Below are 21,978 nucleotides of genomic sequence, written 5' to 3' on the forward strand. Positions count from 1 at the left end.
TATATATCGACATGCCATATTTCATTATTCGTAGCAAAAAATTCGTAATGAAAAACGAAGAATTGTTATTGACTGCCGGAAAAGAAGTGTCGTTGTAAAGATATCAAGATAAGATAAAACATATAATTATTAAATGCTGACGATTAGACCATAGATTGTCTCCTAAGAAGTGATAAAAGAAGAAAAAAAAAATTAAAACTATATATGAAATGTATAAATTTAAATGTGCCAGAATAATAATTAGAAAATTATTTTCAAGAAAAAAAAATGTAAAAAACAACAGTACCTTAGGAAAAAAGTACTTGGAAAAAAAATTGAAAGAAAATCGACTGTTAAGACAATTTCTTTATGAAATATCATGAACCAATGAAATATATAACCACGAAATAGTAAAATATTATATGAAAAAATTATAAAATTATGTACTTTATGTAAATGTTAAAATGACTTTGAATGGAAGATTAGTAAATTCTTTTTATTTATTCCATATATAATGAAACTTTCAAATTTCTTAATTGAATCATTTTAATAATTCTACTAATCCTATTGTGAAGAAGTAAAAAATTGGCCTTTAATTGATTATTTTATTAAACTTGTAATAACTAATAAATTTTTTATTAGCGATTATCAAATTGCTAAATTGCCAAATTTATTTATCAAAGTTATGAGATCATGAAAACATTTTTTGATATAAATATCTACAGACATTGTATAACAATTTCTGATTTTTCACTATTTTCACGTATTTATATTTAATATCTATAGAATAAATAATATGTCATTTTACATTATTATAAAATCGGCATTATTTTATTTTTTACAATAATATGTTATAATAAATAAGCATATATACAATGAAATTGTCCAATTGGTTATTGTAATTCTTTTAAATTACTTCCCTACTTCTTGCATATACTCCATGCATAAACTCACAGATTGCGTATTAAAATTATACAGTTAATAACTTTTTATGCGTGCAGTGTTAAAAATTAACTAATCTAACTTCTTAAAGTACCTTTACGCTATAATTCGTAAGGCATTTCGTAAGACAAGGGTCAAAGATTGGGTGAGAAAAGGTTGCCTCGAAATATTTAGTTCAATGATTCCTTTGGTAATATATTAGTTAATCATATTTTTATTTCCGTCGAAAGAAATGGCCCATATATATAAGTTTCAAAGGCATAAAACTACATTTATTTATTTTGCAAGAAACGCTCCGTCCATCCATCATTCTCCATAGAACATCAATAAATAATATATTAAAAAAATGAAGAAAGAAAGGCTTACGAGGAAATACTTGAGCTTACGATTGAACTAGGAAGCGAAATTATTGCTTATGGCATACATTGACAGCGTACCGTGCTTGTAGCGCAGTATTACAAACGGGTGTTTTGCCCATTTTATTTCGTAATGTGCGCGTAAAGTAAGAGCCAATGGAGGGGAAGCTCCGGTGCGCACAATCGGGAAATGTTCGGCAGGTAAGTTAACATGTCAAAGCGCTTTAGTACATGTAGTTTCTAGAGGCGCTGGCGTCTCCTCATTGCAAGTTGTAGGCTACAAAACGCTTCAAAACAATCTTGGTGGTTGCGAGAAAATTGTAGGTAATTTCGTGAAGATTTTGACTGAGATGATCGAAGAACACGACGACAGAGAAACAATATGCGATTCGGTGGTAAGATTTGATTTTTCAGGATTAGTTTTATTTCAGTAATTTTTTATTAAGTGTTACGGTATTGTTCAAATGTGACATTAAATATTCTTAACCTCACTTTTAGAATTCATTAGTAGAAGGATGTCGTTTACCGGTGAGAATGAATGGAACGGAAGATTGGCGTGAGTATTTTGTATATTTTAAGGATTGTTACAGTCGAAATTTGTAATAAGTATCTCGGTACTTATTGTACGTGAGTACAAATTTCTGGTTTGAAATTTGTACAGCTTTACGGAGTGCACATCATAGTTTTTCAAATTTATCATGTTAGCAGTGTATCAACATGTAATTAGATAGTTTATACTCTTATAATGTGCGAAGTGTGTCATTTAAAATTAATGAACGAATTAATCTTGATTTAGTATTACGTATATTGTTGATAATTTAACTAGATGAATTCTTTTTAGGTTAGGTTATGTTTTCTATAAGTATTGTATTATAATTTAAATATTCTTTCAGCCCTTGCCGAGATTATCAGTATAAAAGACGTTCAAGGTTTAAAATGTTATTACATTCATTATGTAGATTGTAAGTACCCGGTTCTTTTTATTATTTTATGATTGATTCTAATATGGTAAAGCTTAATCTGTTTACATGTTGTCTTTGATTACAAACATCGAATGATTTTAAAGATAATCAAAAGTGAAATATAAACATCAATGACCATTGCGAATGGATTTAGAGAACATTTAAAAGTATTCAATCGATTGAATCTATTAACGTGTGAGCTTTTCTTTCTTTCAATATTTATGAAATAAATTTGTTGCCAAACAATCGTTTACATCTAATTCACTGTTTAAGTAAATTTATTATTTTCATAAATTTACCATTTTAGAAGCAATGCTGCGTATATTTTATTCGCTTAATTAAATTATTTTATATACTAAAATATTGTTCTTTAGTCAACAAAAGGTTAGACGAATGGGTTACAGAAGACTGTTTAGATACTCGAAAAGTTCAATTTCCACGAAGAGATGGAGCAACTGCACCAGGGACTGGAGCAGCTACTCCAAAAAAGCAAATACCTAGCAGGCCACAGAGTCCAAGTATTATTAATAATGAGCCAGTAAATGGTTCGGCTGTACTTCAAGCGGCATTACAAAAGAAAATGGCTAGGAAAAGGAAAGCGACTTTTATAGAAAATGAAGATTCTCAAGACGGAGCACCACAGCATCCTCCAGCTGGTCCTCGACCTACGGGTTCGTTAGTTGCCCATCATCACGATGATGTAGTCACTAGGATGAAAAACATAGAATTAATTGAATTAGGCAGACATCGAATAAAACCTTGGTACTTCAGTCCTTATCCACAAGAAATGGTTAATCTTGCTTGTATATATATTTGTGAATTTTGCTTAAAGTATCGTAAGAGTCGAAAGTGTTTAGAAAGACATTTAGCAAAATGCAATTTGCGACATCCACCAGGTAATGAAATATACAGAAAAGGGTCTATATCATTTTTTGAAATAGACGGAAGAAAAAATAAGAATTATGCACAAAATCTCTGTCTACTAGCAAAGTTGTTTCTTGATCATAAAACACTGTACTATGATACGGATCCATTTTTGTTTTATGTAATGACAGAATTTGATAGTCGGGGATTTCATATAGTAGGCTATTTCTCCAAAGAAAAAGAGTCGACAGAAGATTATAATGTTGCGTGTATTCTTACAATGCCTCAGTTTCAAAGGAAAGGTTATGGTAAACTACTAATAGAATTCTCTTATGAACTTTCTAAATTTGAGGGGAAAACTGGTTCTCCAGAAAAACCACTATCGGATTTGGGATTATTATCTTACCGAAGTTATTGGGCACATACGATATTAGATATTCTACTTAATGTCAAACCTGTTATCGATAACGAAAAGCCACAAATTACGATAAATGAAATTTGTGAACTTACTTCTATTAAAAAAGAAGATGTGATCTCAACTTTACAAAATCTTAATCTTATTAATTATTATAAAGGACAATATATTGTTACTTTAAATAGGTGAGTATTATCTTATATATGATATTTTAATTATTATATCACTTGAAGTTTCATAAGTATAAACTAATGCGTCATTGAAAGTGTAATTTGTTGCGTGACAATAGTTTATATTTAATTTATGCCTGAATTTCAAAGTCTTCTTTCTCGTTTGAATTTTTCAACTAAATGTAAAATTTATTCTAATGTAATAAATAATAGATTCTACAGATATATAAAGAAAATCCTTACTAACTTGCAACGAATAACAATAGTCCATTGTCATAGTCGGGCAATGTATTTATTTCATAGTAAAGTGAAAATATATAAGTGAAAGTTCGTAAATGCCAACAGACTATTTGAAATACTGAATTATAGCAGAACTATTTATTTTTATTAAAATACAAATTTTTTTTTTCGTTTGTTTAGGGATATCATTGACCAGCATACATCAGCTATGGATAAAAGAAAGATAAGAATAGATCCCAAATGCTTACATTGGACACCAAAAGATTGGAGTATACGAGCAAAATGGTGAAATAATTCTTTCAAGGACAATAAAGTAATACTAATTTCTCACGGAAATCGCTAAATAAATTTATAGAAGTGACTGCGTAAGATATGAATGTACAAATTTGTACATAAGTCGCATACCTAGCATTTTAAAGAGACTGCATCTGGCTTGTTTCAAGAGTTGAGAGAATAATTCTTAAATGGCCAGAAACGAAGTTTTAATACAGTGACTCGATTTTTTTTTAAAAGCAACTCGAACAGAATAACTCATAAATCGTTATATCGATCATCATCAGTGATCGATGATTTGTACAGAGACTCATAAATAGTGTAGAAATGTAAATAAATGTGATTTTATATAAAAAGATATAATTAAGTGAATTTTCGGTTATTTACCTATCATCAACTAAGTGCTATATTTATCGAAAATATTGAAATGTTTTTAATTGTGAACTATCAAGATAGTAATTAATCATTAATTGATATAAACAATGAAGAATAGGAATCAGGGATTATTAAAGTAATACCAAATAGTTAAAAAAAATTATTATGTTAAATAAAATATTTTTTGACAATAATGACCAATTTTCTGTCATGTATATAGATATATATATATATATATATTTTTTTTTTTTTTTGTTTCATTATATTCAACAGTAACATCACAGTAGCTTCATATACAACAAATCATTTGTCATTTAAATTTAGTTTTTGTTCATTCGCAGCTTAAGTTTCCATTATTTTTCCTATTTCTTTTTCTTTTTCTTTTCTTTTTTTTTTTTTTTTCGTTAACCACGCAAATGCAGCATTACGAGCAGTGCTGAAGTCTCGCTTTTACGCTACCGTATCGAAATAAAAGTCGAGAGGGGTTTAAACAGGAATTTCACTAAATTGTGCGATTTCTTTCCTTTTAACTTCTCAATTTTATCGTATAATTGTTATTAAAATGATTATCGATGGCTAATAATGGTCGCTTATGACGATGAGACAATAAGACGAAGAGGATAAGCAAGTTTTTACATATTTAGCGAATGAACTTTTTATTACAAAATGAATGGACGCTCACGATTAGTAATAAGACGAGTATAAAGTGGTTTACATATATTTGAAAATCAAATTCTAGTATAATTTACATCTTTCGTATTGCAGTAAATAGTTTGTACTATATAGTAATTAAAATATATTTAAAAGATTATTTATTTAAAAAGCACATTTAAAAGCATATTTTAAGCATATTAAAAAAATCCTTTTAATCAAGAAATTCTTGTTTATTCAGGTATTAAATTTTGTATTTCTCAACAACAAAGTCTGAGTTGGAGAACGAACTTTAGGAACATTTTCATTTTCAATGTAAAAAATAAAAATTCCAACGATATAAAATATAATTTAATATTTGTTATATAAAATTTTATAACATGCAAACCTAATGAATAAATATTTACATATTTCACCTACTAATATTATATAGATAATACCTTTGTGGTATAAAGCCGATAATAAATTTTTATTTCATTTATGAGAGTCCATTCGTATAATAAAAATTTATAAAATTAATACACTCGACAGACTGTAATTTGTCCTTTAATTTAACATATTATAATCATAAGTTAGCCACATCATTTTTATCGCACGATAGACAAACACACGTAAAGATATTTGCATAGTTATTTCTTATTATACCTTAGAACACACACAAGAATTTTCTCCAAAATGCAGATGGCATGATATGATGCGTGCGCGCGCGCGCGTGTGATACATTGGCTAAACAACGTTTCCATCTCGTTATGCAAATTTCCTCATTACTTTAAATTATTTGGTGATTTTGCATCGAGTACATATAGACACACGTTGGTGTTCGCCTGCACTTTTGGATTCGTAACAACAATAATATAACAACATCAACAACGATCACTTAAGAGACGGCAGCTTATGTGTTGAAAGTCTAAAACGAGTATTTTAACAATTACAAATACCCACGTTTTATGAAACGATGAAGCTGCTATTTATTTATATTTCGGAAAGCAATTTACTGTACGTTAATTCAATTCAATTACTTTTTATTATTAACTTTCTTCGAAGAAATAAGTTTTTTTTCTTTTCTTTTTTTTTTTTTTTTTTTTTTAAATAATAATGCATTGTTTAAGCACACCGTTATGATCATTGATCGATCGGATATAACCAACCCGAGTAACACTTGCTTTGGAGGATAGATTTTACTCATATATGCAAAAATATGTTTGATTATCATAATCATATTATTTTTAAAAGTAAGGGAAATTTATAATACCGCAAATATATATTTTAAAAATACGATATACATCTTAAACTTTGGTATTATTGAAAAATTATTAAAATAAGTAGCTTTATTATTATTATTTTAAACATTTATTTTACACTATCATCATCGTAAGAAAAAATCTCGTAATAAAATTGAAATATTCGTTATAATTCATAATATATTAGTTATATTAACTATAATTATTTGACTTATTTTTTAAATCATAAGAAAATGTATGTGTAGTAAAAAGATATCGAATAAGACCATAAATAATCATTTATTTATAGTAATATAGTAATAGATTTATTCAGAAGGAAAAATTAGAATTTTTCGTGTAATTAAAAATTTCTACTTTTTAATAGCCATGTTATACCAAAATATTTTCATTTCAAACTTTTCACAAAACTGCACTCTATCTTTCATTTTTAAATAAAATATAAGGATATGTTTTGTAAATATATTTTTGTAAAGCAGCTCTTAATATAAAAGAAAAATTAATTTCTGTTTCAAAAAATTCAACATTTATAAACTTTTATTACTTAGTTTTTCACTATATATAGAATATTTATTTGTATGCATTATAATGGGTTTGCTTGATCGTTTAAAATTTATCCTAATTTATAAGGTAATGGATGACGATACTTATATTACGATTTTTATAATGTACATGTATTATTCACACATATATCAGTTTTCATTATTCAGTTTGCTGCTTCAAATTTGACTTCTATTAAACTTTACATAAAAAACAAATAGAATATTCACAATTGGCAAAACAACAATGAATAACTTCGATATAAAAAGGAGACTTTCCACTTTTTAAAAGCTAAATGTCATTGACGAGTTTTTTAACACCCGTTACTAAATACATGACTTTAACATTTTTTCAATCCACCATTCATTTTATATATACGTATTTGATATATCATTGTGTATATTCATATCATATAATATCATTGTATACAAATTAGAAATATTAAGAAAAAGATTTTGATAAAAACTTCAATTTAAAAATGTTAAAATAATAAGTTATTTTTCTAAATTCTGAAAAAATCTAAATTCATTGAATTAGAAAAATCAATTACTTCAAATTGTCTTTCATTATTAATTTAAGTGTACAAGTTTTTATTTCTATGGCTTGGAAAGTGTTTCTGTAAACATTAGTAATTTAATATTCTATTTTGCGCGAAAACATTAACAAGTAATTAAGGTCGAAAGTTTTTGCTTTTACACCTTATATTTGATGAATAACTTTTTAAAAATTTTCATTATTCAATTATAATATTTGTAAACGTAATATTATGTTTTTAAATATTTTGTAAAAATTATTATCAATATGTACTAATGCAACAAGCATTTATATCAATTGTGAATTAATGTTGTAATTAAATTTATAAAATTAAACATTATCTTTTAGTTATAAAATACTTTATTTTTAAAATATTTTAAAAATTAAAAACTTTTAATTTCTGTATAGATTGAATTATTAGAATTTTCAACACATTTTATGTCTTGTATTTGATTAGCGTTTTATCTTTTTTGTAAACTTTAATATAGTAATGTAAACTTTATTTATATTGTGCATATATATATATATATATATATATATATATATATGCATATTTGCATATTTGCATAGTACATGTACAGTTGAACAGTAGACGGAAACGGCTGGACAATTATAGTATTTCTTTTATTTGGATAAAAATATAGGAAGAAAATCATTTCTTTAGTTCATTATTATTATTACAAACAATTATTAGATCAATATACAATATTAGATCCATTCAAGTAATACATCCATCGATTTGCTTCAATAAAAATATAGAGGTATGAATAGAGTAGAGTAGCCATTAATGCCGAATTTTGATTTTTGAATTAAGATAATTAAAAAGCAAACGTAGTATTTTAAAATTAAAACACATGATAGAGATAATAGATTATCTTATTGAGCGCCATTTTAAATGTAGACTGTTTGTAAATACATGAAAAAAAGAATTTAGAATTATCCAGCCGTAAACCTGAACAGTAAGACACTTAATAGTTTTGGCGAACGCCTTTCGAGCGCTTCATTAATTTTATTAGTTTCTTTTTTTTCCTTTTTTTTTTTTTTTTTGTAATTTATTCTATTCATTATGACGCGCATTAACTTTGTGTAGCGGTCGAGAATGTATTGGAGATTTTGATATTTGGAAGCGCGTAATCGCTTCTATTTGTTTCACGATACTCGATCTTAGAGAAAATATTAACTACAATATCAACGTTTCGAAACATTCAATCCTCATCGAATTTTTTAAGCGCTTCTCATCAAAAACTTTGACGATATTAATGTGGGTTTTGTGGTTATGTAAAAAATATTTTATTTTGACTCGGAGTTAAACGATTAGATTTTTTAAACTTTGTTCTCTTGGTTTCAAAAGGAACCTCACGAATTAAATTTATATCCTTTATTGAATAACGTCAGTACTGGTACTTTCATTGTACTTCGACGCAATAAACGATGTACGTTGTTCCAAATTTGCATGAGAACAAAAGATGTAACTTTATCAAAAAACAATACACTTTTTCTTCTTCAATATAGTAAGTATAAATATAAATTTTATTCGTAAAGTTTCTCGATATGTTTATTTGTCACAATGCAGCGCGCGAGTGGTTGAAATGACAACTCGACTCACCGACGTTAATAATATATATATATATATATATATATATATTATAGTATGTGGCTCGAGAGACTAAACGTTTTGTCTAAAATTTTTGATGATATCGACTCACGCCTACTCTCGGTCGCAACTTTCAAGGATTTTTTTATATAACTTTTTATTATTTAAATTTTCGCCTTTTTTTATATTTATACGAAAGAAACATATGTATATATGTTCATTCATACATAGATATATATATACATATATTATGAGATCAATCGCGCACGGTTTTAGTTCTCACTTACAGAAGTTTTGTTTTTCTTTTAAATCTTTTACTTAGAGTATTAGAGATACAAAATCTACGTTAAAAAACAGAACAGGCTTCAAACGATTTTCCCTCACATTCAACATCAACTCTTTCGATAATAATTGATATAATATTATAATTACCAATATTATTACTAGTATTGTATTTGGTATTTATCAACTATTCATATTAATGCTCTTTAACTTGCTTTATCGTATTTGGTTTAATTTAATGCGGCCTTTTAACGTAAAGATTGTCACATTCGATCATAATTATTGAGTACTGGCGTTTCTTTAAGACAACTTTATCGTGTTATTCGGTAAAAGAGTTCTCTACACAACAGACAGATAAGCTATTTAGAAACTGATACTGGAAACTTCAGTTTCAAAACAATTGATTAATGATTGTTGAAGGAGGTATTGATTTTTGAGACAACTAGTATAAAAAATATGTTGATCACCAGTACTTCTTGGCTGACTAAATTCCAACTATGTCTATTTGTTTATTCCTCCCTTATTCTTAGCAATTTTATTACTTACTGCAGCCTGAGCTAATCACGTAGCTAACTTTATGGAAGAGCTTGTGCCCTTATCCATGGCATGCGTCATTGTCACTTTAATACTTCGTTTTTTGTTTTGTTTTGTTTTGTTTTGTTTTTTTTTGTTTTTATCATTAGAATATGACATTAGAATTATGCATCCTTCTGCATTCGAATAACATATTTTTTTTATCCAAGTTTTTTTAATTTTTTTTTGTTGTTTTTTTTTGTTTTTTTTTGTTTTTTTTGTTTTTTGTTTTTTTTTTTTTTTTTGTTTTTTTTTGTTTCAAAAAGTATTATACCCAAACATTTCCAGTGGAAATTCCTCGACACTTTGTATATTTTTTTTCTTCACATATATTTATCAGACTTTTTAACGCCATCAAAGTTTATTTCAATGTTATTTGCTCTTCGATTCTCTTCTATTCTAGCAAGAAAGCTACATATCTCGTTAAGAAACGCTCGTCCTATTATCTCGTTAAGGTTTATTGTATTTCTGTAAGTGAGAGATTTAGGAATTGTTTCTGTACATTACTTATCGAAAGTTTATATAGAAACTTGAGTTCTTAAGTCATGCTTGTTCTTAAAATTATCAGGTATCTTAGCTTTCTTTTCAGTTTCAGCAATCAATGCGTGCACTTATAAGCCACCGTCGAGACTTTCTTGATTTTGAAGTCGATTCTGGTAGGCCTCCAGGTAATCATCGACGTTTCGATACATTCCAGAGTTTGCTTGGAACATCAAGGTTTCAAGAATTCTCCCGTGACTTATTGATTTCGAGGGCAATACAATCTGAAAAGCAAAATATTAATGAAATAATCGTTGGTCGATGTAAATAATATGCGCCGATTAGCAGGAAACTAAATTGCGAAGATGTTGCGTTGAGGGGCCATTTTAATTCAAGAAGTTTCGATAAAGGAGAGCTTTGAAAGGGATCTAAAAAGTTCGTAAAAGCCCATCTCACCTTAATAAGCTCCTGTGGTGTAATCCTGTAAAGTTTGAGATCTTTGCTGAGTCTCTCCATAATATGCTTGAACTCGATGTTGGCGTCGACGTCCGACATAGATTTAATTCGATGCTTCGCCCAATTAAGCATCGCCTCAAATTTCTTGATCTCCACGACCTCGAGGCTACGATTCATGATCATCTGTACCATAGATTCACTGAGCATGAGGAAATCGGGATTTTGAAAGAGCTGAAAGGCCCGGGTTTCCACGAAGGCGAGGATCATGTTGACGAGCTCGGAGGCCGAGGTGTAGCGCCAATAATAGTTCTCCAAGGCGCAGAGCATCACGCACACAATCTCAATGCGCAAAAATTGTTTGGCGTGGTGAAAGCACGCCTGCAGAAGCTCGGGAAGATCGTAGTGCTCAGCCGCGCAAATGAGGCCGGGAATGTTGCTGCAAGTCAATGGGCAGGAGCCCGTGTGCAGGTAGTCCAGTAGGATGCGGAATGTCTCCGGGTCGAATTCTATGATGTCGAACTATGGGATTCAATTGCAAAAAATATCAAAAAATCAGCAGAATCTTCTCACTCTATGTCTCGGTCTCGTCAAATTAAATATCATCAATAAAGTGATATCGTCCACCGGAATCGTACCAAGACTATAAGAATCGATTTTTTATTTTATATTTGACAATTATCACTGGTCTTATATTGTTATCAAAAGTCACTAAGGCGTTTTCGTCACACTCTCGCATATTCTTAGATTATTTTATATTATTGGTGTAATTAATGAATACCTCAGTCTGCGCTAATTTCGTTCGATCGACTTTCTGCGCATCGGCGCAAACGCTTAGTCGGGGAACGGCTAGCGATTGAGCCGCCTTGTCTTTGTCTTTCATGTCTTTATCTGAAAATTAAAAAGATATTTAAAATATAACTCTCGTATAAGACGCAAGTTTTTATTTATTTATTCTATTACTTTAGATATTTTCGTTCATATTTATCATCGATATTACATTATTTGAGCAATCATGTTTAAATTATGCATAGGATAACTTGTAACATCACTTTATTAAACGTATTATTTTTCTTTCCCTCAAAACATCATATTTGAAGTGTGTACCGATAGAGCTTTTAAGTAAAAAAATTGAAGAAAATGGTATGCCTCGTCATTATTTATGACCCCTCGTATAAAGCCGTAGAGTAGCTATTATCAAATTTAGACGAAAGAACGAACAAAACTTCAAAATTTATTTTCCACGATAGTCTAGGAGAAATAGTGACTCCCGCGTTAATTAATTTCAGTCTTAAAGATAGTGTTAAAAAAGAAAGAAAAAAAAAAAAAGAAAAGAAAAAAAAAAAAGAAATGAAATACCGATAAAAGTCTTATCAATTACAACATACTACTACAATCCTGGGAGCTGGCCCAGCGCTTCCTATCCTCGCTGGACAGTGTGTTGCTGCCGTGTTTACGTATGCTACGACCCCAGCCAGCGGTTATCGTGCCCAGCCTCGAGAATGCCCGCTTTACCATTGGCGAGGACGGCACACTTTTAGGCCTAAACAGATCAGAACCAGTATCTCACAGAAATCGCTGGACGGCACTTTTGGGATTTGGAGAAACATTGAGATTGTTTTGTTGACGAGCGTCGAGAGGGTAAGAGAGACGAACACGCGAGGCTGTATTGCCATGATTGGATATCCGTTTAAAATCAATCAATGTTTACGCTCGCCAAAGAGTTTTATATCTCATCGTACGAGTCTAACAGTATAAAATATAAAATTGTCTAATATTTAAGGATTTGCTTGGATACTGACAAATATATAGCGAAACATGTGCACAACACTTTAAAGGAATTAACGCTTTTTTCTTCCTTCTTCTTTTTCGTTTCTTTTTTCTTTTACCATGGATTATTTTAATTAGATTTATTGATAATAAAGTCGATTTTGCTTTTCAAACAATAAATTCAAACGAAAGTTTATTATTGAAAGCTATATATTAATAAGATATCAAATACAATATGCTGCATGCTTGATTGATATTAAGAAACAAACAATAATAAAAAATTTACAATATAGAGAAATATTGGTATAACGACAGATAATTTACAGATAATTATTTACATGTTTACAAAGAGAAACATGCTTAATGTTAAGAGTACTTTTAAATACTGAAAGGACATAGTATTGTAATATGATATTGTAATACATAGAATAGGTATAAAAAAAAGTATCGATATATTCATTATAAAAAAAAAGTATAAATATTTATTGACAATAATCATGCGGTACTGTGAAGGATAGGAGACACGGATGTGCCTTTAAACATTACACGACAATTACATATAAATAAATAAATAAATATATATATATATATATATATATATATATATATATATATATAAATAGCTTACATTTAATGACAATAAATAGTGATAAAAATTAATCTCACCTCTAGAACAGAAACTTATTGTATTTTTTTTTTGTTCCCTAACACACCAGGTATTCGATAGCTTTTATGGTCGAGCATTTTTAAATGAATTATTAAAAAAAAAAAAAAAAAAAAAAAAAAAAAAAAAAAAAAAATTACGATGCATACAATGCATTATTTGCTCACAGCGCATGGTATTTCTGTTCCTCATTAGAAATCTACAAAGTTCATATTTGTAAAACAGGCTATTGGGAAATTTTTTCCTTACCTAGGACTTTCAACGTCCGGCACCTGCAGAAAATTTGAACTCTTTGGCTTTTGTGGACTGAGTAGCGTTGGTGCTGGTCTAGCTAATAATTCAGCAACCGGCACTTGTGGACTTCCAAAACCTGCTTGAATTCCATAAAGCATTTCTTGAAAAACGCTAAATAACATTATTTTGAAATGTTATATAATTTGATGAAGATTTCTCAATCGATGTATAGAGCAGTTTTCAATAAATACCGGCTTCTAACACCTAGAATGGCTCGTACCCCTATAAATCGAACTTTTTGTTTTTGTTGACCAGGCACCAGGAACGATACGTCAAATAAATTTGCATTAATAGCTAAGTTTTCGGCATTATTTAAAAATACTCTAGTAAAGTCCTTGGCCAATTGATCGTAATCTTCAAATTGATCTCTAACAGAGTCTAATAATGGCGACGATGGTCTCATATGACCAATTGGTCTCCATGATCCACGCCTACAAAATTAATCGACAAATAAATAATTCTAGTACTATTCTAATATTCTATAATAATATTTACATTATGTGATTATTTAATTGCATATTGAGCTATATAATTTACCTATAAGGTTTCGGTATTTGTCCAGTTTCAGCATGATTTGCTAAATTTGCTACTATATCTTCAAGCATTTGACTTCTCGTTCTTTCTTGCATCCTAGCGAATTTCGGCGCAGAATAACTCGCTCGCTCGCCATTCACTATCTTCGTTAGTATCCATTCGCGAAACATCGGTCCTAAAATAAATAAAATAAAATGTTTGTATATAATTTTTATACTCAACAATGACAATTGAGAATATAAATGCTGAAAGAGAAAAGAAATGAAAATTTTACGCTACATCGTCAATTATAGAATTGATATGTACGTTCTATCCCTTCATTATGATTATTTGAACGTACGTATAGGATGGATTATGATTTGGCCCGTTTCCCTTATTTCTGTACCTTTTTCAAATTACCTTTTTCAAAGACACTTTGCTCCCAAAGGTAAGGTTTATAGGCGCCAACTTCATCTCTAGTAACCACGGATACCTCGTATCGCGTGATTTTCCTTTTAATACGTGGACTTACACGGACGAGAATAAATGTATGTAAAAAGTGTGACTTTATGCAAGCTGGACTAAAACTTGTATTATCTGCTTCGAGAAAAACTACGCAAACAATGTCGTTGCCAATGTGCCTTTTTCTTTGCAGCTGAAAGAAATCATACGGTTTAATATAAAGTAGTTTAAAATTGTTACATAACAATAACACAAATGAATAATTAATTTTCTTAATGCTCTGTATCTCTTATTGGCATTAATAATGATTTTATTTGAAAAATAGTGTTAGAAATTTTTATAATAATAATTTCAAATATGTCGGAAGATCATTGGTAGATGGATCGCGTCAAATGTTATTCTTACGTATTGTGCATGCTCGTTTAGTATTTTATTCCGTTAACAACGAGGTTGGGCTTTTCTTATTTATATTTACTACTTATTTAGGTTAAAGAAATCTTAAAAATATAAATGAAAAATTATAACAAACAATAAAGCCGGCAAAAAGGCAAATAAAAACGAATAGCTTTTACAAGTCTTCTTTCTTTAATTTAGAATAGTAATTGTTTGGAATTAACATTAACATAAGCATTTACTTTATTTATGATAAATTTTAAGTAACGATTTTATTTATAAAACTATGCGTACGTTATATTATTGTATTTATAGTTTATCTAATGACAATTGTTTATAATATTTTCAAGGCTCACCATATCAACGGTTTTTTACAACAAAAATTTTTGCTCGACGGTTTGAAATATTCAAAAATGGAATTTAAAAAAAAAAAAAAGAAGAAAAAGCACCTAAATTCACATTCAACATCAACTTCACTTATGTCTAACAATGATATTTGTTAAGATTTTTTTTTATCGAGCATATCAAGATAAATATAAGAAAAGTTAAACATTCTATATTATTAGCGAATCGAAGCTTTATTGCACGTGCGAGTATAATTAAATTCTATATTAAAGGGAAAGTTATTGTTAATTTTTAAAGATTATAATTAAAATAATGTTGACAGCTGGTAATATTGTAATAATGCTGTGAATATGAATTTGTTTAAGTAAAGCAGTGATTAAATGCCCGCGAATTAGTGGTAAAATGTAAATGGTACTAACTTTTTGTACATCGTGCTTTTCATAGGGCAGTATCGTCGAGACGTGAAACATGATTTCGATTCCTCGCCAATTGGTGTAAACGGAGTAGAGTCCGGTGAGATCGTGAACGGTGTCGAGGCCGCCCTTATACTTATCGAAACCTTTTAGTCTCACCTTCTCCCCGAGTATTTGCAGAAATTCTTCGAAACTCGGCGATTCGTCGTTGTTGTCAAGGATCTCCTCCTCCGCGTACTGACCCTCCTGCACGTAGATCACGCCAACTTTCAACTCCGACTTGATGAAAACCTGATCTAACTTGAGCAGCTCCTCGGGGGTGTCGGGAAGTTGCCCAAGTGTCAGCGGAGGATTGATGTTGGATTGATGTTTACCTCTTTCCCTAAGCTTTTTACCACTTCTTCGCGATTATATCTATGCAACCAAGTGAATTTTTAAGTAAGTTAAAATAGGTTAGTCTGGTCGAGGGATTTTTTTTTCATCTTTTTCCTTCATTTTTTCACGAAAAATACACGGTAATATATTACTTAAGAATGTCGATTGAGCGTGAAGTATTCAACATTTTTTTCTTCCTTAAAATTCTTAAGCCCGTTTATCAAAGTTTCAAAGGATTAAATTTCCCAACCGGTATGAAAAATAGCCGTAACCGCGATAAGTCATTCATTTGCGAGTGTAAAATATTTGATACTATAAAATGTCAAAACCAACAATAATAGCCGAGGAGGGCAAGTACTTAAGGGGCAAAAATATGCCACACATCTTTTTTATCTACAAAATTATGCAATAGTTTGCATATTTGTAGTTTTATTGGATTATTTGCAGTTATATGTATTTAATATGAAACTGCTCTTTATCTCGGTAATAGGGGCCACGCCTTTTCAAATTATGGCATTAAATGTGCCCTGAATTTACATTTATATTACAAATTGCACTTTCTCGTTACATACCATTATAATTTCAAGTAGAGCATTCAATCACTTGTACTGTGTAGAAGATAAAGAAAGGAATTTTCAGGCTACCCTGATGCATCATTTTCGGAAAGGAAGGCCAAGGAATTATCAGTATTTTTTATTTTATATAATTTTATTTTATTTTTTATTTTCATTTCATTTCAATCTTATATAGATATGAAATTCTGCAAGCAGGCTAAGAGACAACTTGTTTCACACTGATATTGTTAATTCGATGTTTTTGTTTTGTTTTATGTAAAACGTAATCGCTATCATCATTTATTTGACGTAAAATAATTCTAAAGAAAGAGCGAAAAAAAAGAAACAAAACAAAACAAAAACAAAAACAAAAACAAAAACAACCAGAGAGTATATAATAATTCACGAATTATGTATAAAAGATAAGTATGAAGTAGGATTTATATTTCCTAGTGCTATCGAATAATCGGCGACATTGATATTCTTCGATCTATTATTCAAGAATAGAAGCTTTATAGACCTTGAGGATCGATCGAGCGAGCGCTCATAGTATTCATCTTCATTAACCAATGGCACTTATAACAGTCAAGAAATAAACGTAGCGCGAAGTATGAAAGATAAGCCGTTTAATAGGAACTTACCTATCGGCAAAGACGCAGCTGGCAGGTATGAGACCGTGCACCGTGTAGCTGATAGCCCGTACTAGTATACGAAACTGGTCCCTGCTGTTTAACATCTCTTGCTTGATGCTCAGTATAACGGGCCCCAAGTCTTCGTCGTTGGTAAAATAATTCCAGTGCTCGGTCCCATAAAAGTATTTCTCGTACGTCTCCTGCTCGACGGAGGTAAGCTCGAAACCCTGCATCGTAGCAATAATACCCGTAATGTGCTTGCATTTGCTTGTGAAAATAAGAGGCAGATTATTGTTTAAAGGCCGTATGTGATGGAATGTGATCATTGCTCGGGGAAACGCGGGAAAAGTGGTCTTTCTTGTTTTTTTTCCTTTTTTTTTTTTTTTTTCTTTTCTTTACGAAACCGTTAATGTTTATGAAACGTTTAAATGACGAAATTCCCTTATCCATTGTCCTTTTCACTTCATTGCCTCTGCTTGGGGCTTTTATGTCTTTCAATGGGAATTTCAATATCAGTTGAATTTTTTGTTTTAAGCGCTTCTCAAACATCAATATTAATTTATATTTTTCTAGCATTTCATTAGCAAACTTTTCGCTTTATCTTTTTATATCCTATAAAAATTGGAGAAATGGAACGGAAATTATATCAAGCTCTTTGATAATAGTTGCCATGGCTTTTAATGCACGTAATCCAGTGACGTTCTTTGCTAAAAAAAAAAAAAAAAAAAAAAAAAAAAAAAAAAAATAAGAAAAAAAAAAATCACTCAATAATATATTTGAAACCAATTAGAGAATCGATTCGAATAGTTTGAAATATTAATTTGCTCAATGTCTTTTAAATACGAGAAATTACTTAAGATTTTAGCGAAAGAAACGTACATTATAAAAGCTTGATTTGACAATTCTATTTCTATTGTTCCTTCCTATTAGTTAAGCTCGATTTATATTATATTACGTCACATTATATCAAATTATAATTATAATTACAACTGTATGAGGGTATTATAATTAATTTGCAATTTGTTATAAATTACGGAGAATCGTAAAGGCTCTCGATATCTGAGAATTTTTTTCTTGCTCATTTCATTGCAAAATTGTATAACAAAATATTCACTACTAATGCTTCAGTGCAAATGCTTCAATCAATAAATCTATGAATTTATTTTATAGTCTGATAAACTGTTGTACTCCACACTCTCAACATTGAAATATAGTCACAAGGCATTTAATATACACTATCAATCCTATAAATGATGTAACAAAATCCTTTAAAAGCGATTTATTATTCGCAAACACAATTTTACATTTAACATACTTCAATGTATTATTTCGTCGCGCATAAAAGCAAACCCGAGAAGGGAGTGGTGGTGGGTGGTGGATGGTGGGTGGTGAGTGGTAGTGGTGGTGGGTGGTGGTGGGTGGTGGTGGGTGGTGGTGGAGGGGGTGGGGGGGGGGGGGGGCAATTTTTTTTTAGCGAAAGAAACGTACATTATAAAAGCTTGATTTGACAATTCTATTTCTATTGTTCCTTCCTATTAGTTAAGCTCGATTTATATTATATTACGTCACATTATATCAAATTATAATTATAATTACAACTGTATGAGGGTATTATAATTAATTTGCAATTTGTTATAAATTACGGAGAATCGTAAAGGCTCTCGATATCTGAGAATTTTTTTCTTGCTCATTTCATTGCAAAATTGTATAACAAAATATTCACTACTAATGCTTCAGTGCAAATGCTTCAATCAATAAATCTATGAATTTATTTTATAGTCTGATAAACTGTTGTACTCCACACTCTCAACATTGAAATATAGTCACAAGGCATTTAATATACACTATCAATCCTATAAATGATGTAACAAAATCCTTTAAAAGCGATTTATTATTCGCAAACACAATTTTACATTTAACATACTTCAATGTATTATTTCGTCGCGCATAAAAGCAAACCCGAGAAGGGAGTGGTGGTGGGTGGTGGATGGTGGGTGGTGAGTGGTAGTGGTGGTGGGTGGTGGTGGGTGGTGGTGGGTGGTGGTGGAGGTGGTGGTGGGGGGGGGAGCAATTTTTTATTTTGAATGCTTAAAGTGGCATTGGACACACGACGAATCGTAATCTCTAGCGAATCGTTCACTCGGCCGCCTCAAAGCCAATGTAAAATACCTTTATACGGGCATTTTTATAAATGCAAATAAATATTGTCGATACGGCATTGGGGAGGCGTTCGAAATTCGTTCAAAATTCATTCGTTGCAAATTCATCATACCTGACTCTTCTCCCACTGTTCTTCAATTACGGTTTTCTTTTTCGGTGACTCGTCGCCGTCGAGCTCGTTTTCCTCGAAAAGACAGTCCTGCTCCTGCCTATTACTGTGTCGCATCGCGTTATTCCCGATCGAAAGTGGCTGCTCTAACTCCTGCTGCAATTGCTCCGCTTGCTGATCGATGTCCGTGCCCTCCCGGTCGCTCTCGCTCTCATCGTAGATCGTGTCGGTTGTAATTTGCTGACGTGAGCACTCGATCCAATAGCCGGGCGTCGGCAGTAGATTATGTGGGTACTCTTGGCAGAATTCATCTGGAGAATTCGAGCGAGCCAGTTTGTTATTGATTTTTACTTTCGCGTTTTCTTTACGTCCATCGGATTAACTTATCGTATTTCACTGTTTCTTTCTTTCTTTCTTTCTTTCATTCTTTTTTTTTTTTTGTTTTTGGAAGAAAAAGGAGAGAAAAAAAATGATACAGTAGACCTGTGATGATCGATCTATTATACACTTCAATTTTTCTCTAGATAGATCGCTAACAATAGTACAATGTCAACTATTGATTTTCATGTTTGACATTCGTTTCATGCCAGCGAGAACTTTCTGTATTTTTAATGTACGCTTACTTTACTAAAAATTCTATCCGCGTTATCAGGTGCATGATAAATTAAAATTCTATTAATTTTTATAGTATAACCGTTGTAGTTATCATTATAATTTTCATTATTGTTATTATTCTCTTATTATTATTATTAGTATTATTGATATTGTTGTTACTATTGTTGGTATCATTATCATATCAACATTACCGGATTAACATAATATTAATAATATCGCATATTTTGTATGTGTGCGAGTGCGTGTGCGCGCGTGCGCGTGTGTTACTTTACCATAATTAATAAAATGAATAAGTTTTTGAGATCTGTGGATTGTCTCTAATTATTAAGAAATTCTTTATAAAACATATTCTATAGTATAAATAGCAAAGATAAAAATTTGTTTTCATATTTAATAATTATTTTCTCCTTTTATTATTATTTTTTCATGTATATATGAAATGGTATAAAGTCTTATTTGATTAAAATCTATTTTTTATACTTTATTTTATTGAATTTTATTGTATTAAACTACTTGAAATGAAATAAATGAAAATACATTTTAAAGAATAAAATTCAAACTGACAACTCCAAAGAATTATGGTAATCTATTTTTAAATATATGTATATAGGCATGTGCGGCATGTGCGCATACATACGCGTCTATGTGTGTTTGTTTTTTATATTCATATTTAAAATTTATATTACATTTCAATATATATATATATATATATATATATATATATATATATATATATTTATTTATTTATTTATTTGTTTATATAAGTGATAATGTTATGATTAAAATATCACACTAAATATGTCAAATATCATATTTATTTTAAATCATTTTATAATAACACGATTTTTTTAATTAATAAAAAATATTCGAGTTATATATATGTATAATAATAATTTTAAAATAATAACATTAAAACAACAAATTACGAATTGATAAATTATTGAACTATTTTTACATTATATCGACTATAGTCTTATTTTGCAATACTGCAATACATTATTCGAATGAAAATCTCTTATTGTATTGGTAGTACAGACAGATGTTCTCGTTTCAATTTCTAAAGGAAACTTTTCGTTTAAATGCGTTTTATTTAATTTTATAACTTTTGATCATTAGAGAATTAAATATTCATAAAAGTAAAAAATTTATGCCGCACTGAGCGTGCCATTTATTTTTCATTGTTCATTCGATTTATTTTAAAGGCATAAATAATTTCTTTTCTTTGGTAATTTTTGTCGAATATTTGAATGAAACTTATAACATCGCCAAGTAATGTTATAATTATGATCTAATTTCACTCTTTTCTATTAACAACTTTGAAGAGACGCAAACTCATTCGAATACGTTTTTACCTCTTAGAATTAAATTCAGTACAAACATATGTTGCTTACACAGCAGAATTCATTTGTATTTGTGTCAGGAAAGAAATTTGCACTTTACAGAAATCGGAGCCATGTTGTCGAGACCGCAATCAAATCACTGTAAGGTAAAACACCAGGCTATTTTAAACAGGGCTTGGTATTCGAACTTAGAGTGACCCGCCTACGGTGTTTTTTCTCTCCCTGTCTCTCTCTCTCTCTCTCTCTCTCTCTCTCTCTCTATCTCTTTATTTCTCTCTACCTCTCTCACCCTCTCTCCCACTCACTATCTCTCTATCTGTTTATTTCTCTCTACCTCTCTCACCCTCTCTCACCCTCTCTCACCCTCTCTCACCCTCTCTCACCCTCTCTCACCCTCTCTCACCCTCTCTCACTCTCT

At 30.2% G+C, this 21,978-nt stretch overlaps 2 protein-coding genes across 2 annotated transcripts in view; one reads left to right on the top strand and one right to left on the bottom strand.

The window, feature by feature from the left end:
- Positions 1–1,552: 1,552 nt before the first annotated feature.
- Positions 1,553–4,561, top strand: Tip60 (Histone acetyltransferase Tip60). The gene is made up of 5 exons (XM_011500858.1): positions 1,553–1,672; positions 1,776–1,833; positions 2,171–2,239; positions 2,614–3,703; positions 4,109–4,561. Exons 1-5 carry the CDS (start codon positions 1,628–1,630, stop codon positions 4,215–4,217), a joined length of 1,371 nt encoding a protein of 456 aa, XP_011499160.1. The 5' UTR covers positions 1,553–1,627; the 3' UTR covers positions 4,218–4,561.
- A 5,680-nt stretch (positions 4,562–10,241) lies between these two features.
- Positions 10,242–21,978, bottom strand: part of rsh (Rap GTPase activating protein radish) — a 125,513-nt gene continuing 113,776 nt past the window's right edge. The window contains 11 exon segments of the mRNA XM_011501019.1: positions 10,242–10,731; positions 10,733–11,443; positions 11,703–11,812; positions 12,310–12,464; positions 13,605–13,760; positions 13,841–14,080; positions 14,187–14,358; positions 14,583–14,817; positions 15,782–16,172; positions 17,346–17,563; positions 19,609–19,916. Coding sequence (XP_011499321.1) covers positions 10,600–10,731; positions 10,733–11,443; positions 11,703–11,812; positions 12,310–12,464; positions 13,605–13,760; positions 13,841–14,080; positions 14,187–14,358; positions 14,583–14,817; positions 15,782–16,172; positions 17,346–17,563; positions 19,609–19,916 — 2,828 coding nt within the window. The 3' untranslated portion in view covers positions 10,242–10,599.

This window comes from Ceratosolen solmsi, unplaced genomic scaffold (assembly GCF_000503995.2).
Source record: "Ceratosolen solmsi marchali unplaced genomic scaffold, CerSol_1.0 scaffold27, whole genome shotgun sequence".
NCBI classification, from domain to species: domain Eukaryota; kingdom Metazoa; phylum Arthropoda; class Insecta; order Hymenoptera; family Agaonidae; genus Ceratosolen; species Ceratosolen solmsi.